Source organism: Corylus avellana, chromosome 6, assembly GCF_965113065.1.
Source record: "Corylus avellana chromosome 6, dhCorAvel1.hap1.2, whole genome shotgun sequence".
NCBI lineage: Eukaryota > Viridiplantae > Streptophyta > Magnoliopsida > Fagales > Betulaceae > Corylus > Corylus avellana.
The window spans coordinates 30,067,211-30,073,967 of record NC_142495.1 but is presented as its reverse complement, the minus strand read 5'-3'; the positions used below and the strand labels follow the sequence as shown (position 1 = coordinate 30,073,967).

General features: G+C 35.2%; 2 protein-coding genes across 2 annotated transcripts; both read left to right on the top strand.

Moving 5' to 3' along the window:
- Nucleotides 1-1,294: 1,294 nt before the first annotated feature.
- Nucleotides 1,295-1,920, top strand: LOC148585173 (uncharacterized). The gene is made up of 3 exons (XM_088517920.1): nt 1,295-1,389; nt 1,484-1,574; nt 1,700-1,920. Exons 1-3 carry the CDS (start codon nt 1,341-1,343, stop codon nt 1,803-1,805), a joined length of 246 nt encoding a protein of 81 aa, XP_088374046.1. The 5' UTR covers nt 1,295-1,340; the 3' UTR covers nt 1,806-1,920.
- Nucleotides 1,921-3,929: 2,009 nt separating this feature from the next.
- Nucleotides 3,930-6,328, top strand: LOC132188144 (BTB/POZ domain-containing protein). The gene is made up of 3 exons (XM_059602546.2): nt 3,930-4,088; nt 5,545-5,724; nt 5,870-6,328. Exons 1-3 carry the CDS (start codon nt 3,930-3,932, stop codon nt 6,326-6,328), a joined length of 798 nt encoding a protein of 265 aa, XP_059458529.2.
- Nucleotides 6,329-6,757: the final 429 nt, after the last annotated feature.

Below are 6,757 nucleotides of genomic sequence, written 5' to 3'. Positions count from 1 at the left end.
TTAGGTAGCAGCAAATTATTGAGAATACGGATCTGTCTACCACCCTAGATTGGCAAGAGGGGTGGCCCAACTCTCCTTTCTTTTATTTATATTTATTTGTAATTTTTTTTAGGATAAATATATAATTTCATAGTGATCTCAAAATTTATAGGAAATTAGTTATTTATTAGATTGGCATATTCTCCATTATAAGGAGGTTTTTGTCACTTTCGAAAATTTATGAAGCTATTTGTGAAATGGTCAAATTGAAGGACCAATTTTACAATTTCTCCAAAGTTTAAAGATGCGGTACATGTGTCTTGAGAGTTGAGAAGCATTACCATTGGCATTTAGCACCCCCTGTTTCTCGAAAAAGCATATGATCTGCTCCCCAATTAGCAACATCGAAGAGGTGATCTCAACGTCCAATTAAAGAAAGTTGGGCTCTCTAAATGGCTTTTCAGATGGTGTAAGCTTCCCATTTATCCATTTAATCCAACGGCTTCAATGCTTTGGTCGGCAGTTCTTTTTCCCTTTGTTTTGTTCTGTTCTTATTTCACAATATCTAGCTCTTAATCAGGCACGTGAACATCTGCAGATTCCATAACTTTTGCTTAAGATCAAAAGGATACCCACTGTAATGCCCGAATTCCAACTACTTTAGAGAACTTTTATGTATTATATTGCTTCAAAGTATTGAACACCACTAAAGGTTGGAAAATCCATTACCAACGGCCAACCGGCAACAGTAACCGGTGAAAATAAATGAGTGGTGGACTATGAGCCGACAATTAATGACATGACGAATTTGACTCACAAATTCCTCATGAAATTAGATGATTAAAATTGAAATTCAAATGAGAAAGTAGCAGATTAAAGTTAAAGAATTTGACCTGTTTAATTAAATAAGTCGAATTATGATTGATTTATCTTGATATGATTCGAATCTAACATGATGGTACACTCTTAATCATTTTATCAATTATAAATTCGACCCAATTTGTAAAGAAATTAGAGTGAAAGGTACACTGGTCTAGTCAGAGAGTACATATGTCCAGCTCCTAGATTTCATGTAAATCAACGGCTAATAGCAATTGGGCACAGGTTAGCAGAGCAAGAGTCTGAAACATGCAGCAGCACTAACAAAAACCGGATAAGTGAAGCCTCTAGTTTAAAACTTCCAGTGGTTTAGGGAGAGAGAGAATCAAGTAAACAGGGGGCCACGACAAACACAAAACCACATTTTTCAACATAACATCGATTATAAATACCAACCTTCCCCTGCCTACCACTCCACCCCACTCATTCTATTCACTGGTATACTCAGAACTTGGTAAAAGAAAAAGAAAAAGAAGAAGAAGATGGAAGCAATTCAGTCTTGGGTTTCAGAGCACAAGCTGACCAGCATTGGTCAGTATAAATCCTCTTTCCCAATTAATATATTCATTTTTTTTTTTTTTTTTTTTTAACTAGTAGATAATATATAATGAAATGGGTGTTATAGGGGGACTGTGGGCATCAGGAATTGGGGCATCACTGGCTTACACACGTTCAAGATCTCCACTGAAGCCAAGCCTTAGGCTTATTCATGCAAGGTAATTAACTTTCCTTTTCTCTTCAAGGCCTGAACTTCTTTTTGAGCTATTCATCTAAAAAACCAGAGAAGTGAGTTTGTGTGTGAGACAATACTTATAAAATGCGTGCACTTTCTTTTGGGTAGGATGCACGCACAAGCCTTGACATTGGCGGTGCTCTCTGGCGCAGCCGCCTACCACTACTACGAGAAGCGTGCAGCGGAGCAAGGAGAGAGTCCTCCTTCAAAGTGAGAGAGAGAGAGAGAGAGAGAGAGAGAGAGATACATTAGGGGCTCCATCTCTTTGCTTTCTTATTCAACTATCATCTGGGATTTATGCAGAACTGGAATGTAATATTTTGTTGTAGAAATTAAGCTGTCTTAATATATATCAATAATATTTGGTCTTTTGTTGATAAAATTAAAGTTCGAACCGAAAACCTCTTTCCTTCTATCTACGACGTTGTGTTTTATGATTTCTTGTCCTAGCACAGCAATTTGATACTGCACTTTTTCCTGTCTGCAATGGCCAATATCTATTTTTTAACTAAAAAAAAAAAAAAAAAAAATTTAGTGAGCCGAAAGGGATAACGTGAAGCTGTTAAATTACTATTTTTATCAAAAACTTAAATCGATAACAAAAGATAAATTTAATTATTTAATCAACACGTTTAATATGAATTACGTTTAATATGGATAACGTTTCCTACCAATGTAGGAGATATGAGGGAATGTAATTATGTTGCCCATAAGAACAATGCTCGAGCAAGTGGGTTTTTCATTTTTAAATTATTTTCCTCCTTGTGGTTCACAACTTAAAAAAAAAAAAAAAAAAAAAAGATAAGAACAAAAACTTACGGGATCGAAATCCCGACAATTTTTTGGTCAAAGTATAAGAAATTATGAGAGATTTTCGATGAAGCTCACTTGATCGGACGTGAGGTTTTTGTTCGGATAAAAGAGTTGTTGTTTGGGCAAATGGTCTCCATAAAGAGCTTTTCAAAATTTTGCTGACACAAGGAGATTTGTAGAAATCTCGGGGATCCGAATCCAAAATTATGTTGGTTTACATTGTTCGGTTATGGAGAGAAAAATCTGTTCTTTGTATCTTCCATTCCTTAAACTAATTTTGTCTCCATATATTTCTCCGATTTTCTTCTATTCTCACCCATTACAATCCAACAACCAAAGAAGCAGATCAGCAAGAAGGCATTGGCTGATGGCGTGAAATATGATTTTCCCATCACGGTTTGCATAACATATGTTGCACATGGATTTGGGGATCTAACCAGAGAGACTCGAAACTTTAGCTCCGAATTTTGAAACTTAAACTTTCATTGATGGTGGTGACGGATGGTGGATCTAAACCATCATCCTCACAAAATATATAATTTTCATGCAAGACTAATTAAATTAATGGGTCCTAAATCAAAAGAGGCTTGTTGTGCATGCATGGCAAACCCAGATGCATATGCATCACCATCGAACAAGAAGATAGACATGCATGCATGATGCATCATTGTTGGCCCAATCATATCACCCGCCGCTGGCCTAACAACCTTTTTTTTTTTTTTTTTTTAAATTTTAGTGTTGAGAAAGTAGGCATTGGGACGTGGCTGCCTTGCACATATTTGCTGTTGTAAGGTTGGAAAGTCCCTTTCTTCTTCCTAACTTCTGATTCCTCCACCTATTGTTTATGTTGTTTCTCTAAAATACACTCAAAAGACATGCCACCAACTTCCCCTTTTTTTTTCTTTTTTCTTTTTTAATTTCATTGACCTTCATGCCCTCCTCCTTATCTTAGTCAGACTTAGTGCCCTTTTGTTTCATTCAATATATAATTGTTTAATCAATTTCATGGAATTAAGTAGATTACCAAAAGTTAAAATGAACTTGGAAAATATTAATTTAAACGTTCAAATATTCACTATTTTTCATTACTGACCATTGAAATGTAGCGATTAAATTCACCATTTTAGTTTGAAATACGCGGGGATTGACTTAAAGAAGGAGTAAAATAATTTGGTTAAAAAATGCAAAATTTCTCATTTTTCAACCTTTAATGCTTCTAGAAGACAATAGCCGTCTTTAGGCAAAATGGCAACACCATCCTTTAAAGACTAGTTTGGTAATTTGAACCCTCCTTAAGGCTTAAACAACGTGCATCGTCCAAAGGGCAATTATAATTGTTCCTTTGTCAAAGCACTGATGATTAGCAAGGGATGGAATAAGAAGGTCCAACTAACCTCTCGTATATTAAATTGAGTTGAAAAGAAGAAGAACAGCTTCTGCTTTTCATTCTTCCATCTCCTTCTTCCTCGCTAGCTGAGTTTCATCAACCCACAACTGCACATGCAATTAAGCCTAGAAAACCCAGATGGACTGCGTTGTCTGTACATCAATGCCAGTTATTCTAAGGCCTCCCAGGAATACAATATGTGGGGCTTGCTATGAGGGAGCTAGGGCAATAATCAGCCTCATAAACAAGCTTGAAACTGAGAAAGGAACTCACCATAGGCCTCCAAATTCCTGTAAGGCAAGCACTACTTTCATTTTTCTTCTCCATTTGCTTAATTTGTTGGTTCATTAATTTAATTTCCTCCTGCATTTGATTATCTTCATGTTTACTTCTCATAGTTTTCACAAGTATTACATACTTAACTATATAAATCCATATCATGAGTTGATTTTGATCGCGTGTGATTGGATTAAATGGTGAAAATCATGCAAACAAATTAGTATGTTTGGAAAGTTTCCCACTATATAAGCGGCCATGAAAAAGTGCTAGTCACGTATATATGTGTTATCACTTCAAAATGTATAGTCAATTTAGAGCTTTTTTAGAATCACTTATAAAGCCCAGTTCACCTAATAACTAAAACAATTTATAACTTAACACTCAAAACTATCTTCATAAATCACCCACCTCATGTGGGCTTCTCCTTATCTTCTAACCAGGATGTTACAACTTATATTTACCAAAAAAAAAAAAAACTTCAGAAGATTTGGTATACTTGGGGGGTTATGGGCTCAAGATTATTTATTGGTGGGCAGTAGGCCTATCAAAAGCTCGGAGCAAAAGATGACGGGCTAATTTTCATTTTGGCCCATATGGTCACCATATCAAATGGATTTAATACATTTACTGGGCCTGAAGCCCAGCCTAATGTCTCTCTTTTTTTTTTTTGGTTAAATATTAAATTAGTCCCTGGGGTTTCACAACTTTATTTTTTCCCCCCTAGGGTTTCATTTTTATCACAGGAGGTCCCTGTGGTTTTGATAAGTGACCAAATTAGTCCATCCGTTAGTTGACCGTTAGTTGACTGTACGGACTGACACGTGGACCAATCAGACGTCGACACGTGGCACATATATTAATTTTTTTTTTTAATTTTTTTTAATTAAAAAAAATGTTTTTTTTTTAAAAAAAATTAAAAAAAATATATTAAAAAAAAAAAAAAAAATCGGAAGAAACTGGGGGTGGCTTGGCAATTTGGGGGTGGCCAGGCCACCCCCATGGCCAAAGGGGGTGGCCGAGCCACCCCCAAATTGCCAAGGGGGTGGCTCAGTTTCTTCCGATTTTTCTTTTTTTTTTTTTTTTTTTTTTAATATATTTTTTTTAATTTAAAAAAAAAACATTTTTTTTTAATTAAAAAAAAATTAATATATGTGCCATGTGTCGACGTCTGATTGGTCCACGAGTCAGTTTAACGGTCAACTAACGGTCAACTAACGGTCAACTAACGGATGGACTAATTTGGTCACTTATCAAAACCACAGGGACCTCCTGTGATAAAAATGAAACCCCAGGGGAGAAAAAATAAAGTTGTGAAACCCTAGGGACTAATTTAGTATTTAACCCTTTTTTTTTTTTTTTTTTCTGTTTCATTACATAGAGAAGGAAAAGAAATTGTGTAAAAAAAAATGAAACCTTATTTATACTATTTTATACTTATATATATTTGGGATATCTCTTTCATGCTTCTCTTCAGACACTCGTAGATGTTTCACGTTGGGTGTCGGATAGGAAGGACAAAGAAGATGTACTAAAAGAGGAAGTAAGCTTTCTACGGGCTGGTTTCTTCACTGCACTTAAAGATCAAATCCACACCGACATACAGCTCAAGCCAGGCAATAATGGGCTTTCCGTGCCGGCCCATAGAGCCTTACTGGTTACTCTCTCTCTCCCTCTTATATATGGAATTAATGGTTCATCTAATTTTTATTAGCCTAATTTTTGGGATAAAATATTGATTTAATTTATAAAAATGATAAAATCTTATTACTGATCATTTGATTTTATATATTATGTTATAGGCAACCAGATCACAAATCTTTAAAAATATGCTAGACTCAGATGAATGTAAAGCACCACCAATGGACACGATAACACTGTCGGAGTTGAACTTCGAAGAGCTCGAGTGTCTTCTGGAGTTCCTCTATACGGGGAGTTTGGCTAAAGAAAAAATGGAGGAGCACGTGTACTCATTGTCCGTGGCCGCCGACAAGTACGAAATCTCATATTTGCAGAAATTTTGTGAGCGTCATATGCTTGGGTCTTTGAATTCATCGAACGCTCTTGATGTTTTAGAGATCTCAGATCTTTGTTCCTACATATCGTTGAAGGAGACAGCTTTGAACTTCATTGTCAAAAACATGGAGGATATAGCATTCTCAGTGAGATATGATGAATTTGCACTCAAGAACCCACACCTCTGTGTGCAGATAACAAGGGCATCGTTGATGGAAGCCAAAAAGAAAATGATTTCATTGTAATTAAGCGAATTAATTAGTCTTTCTAATTTCTATTCATAAGATCTCTTTAGTTTTCTTTATAATAACATATTACATATATTGAACAATTAAAGTGTCGCCCTTAATACCTATTTATCATATACATTTCATATCAACTGACGTAGAGTGTTTTAAATCACTTAAAATAAGTAACATCAACTGGTATAAAATGAGTGTAAAAAGTAATTTTATTTTATTTATAATATTGAATTTCGTATTATTTTGTTTAATACAGCATTTTATAATAATATAATTACTTTTATATGTGCGATATGGCATTTAATAACAAGACAGTAAATACAACAAAACAACTTTTAATCCACTGTGGTAAGATTCCAAGGTTCCTGGAATTGTTTACACGTGATGTTGTCGTTACTGAAGGTCTTCTTGTAGCACACACTATTGAAATCA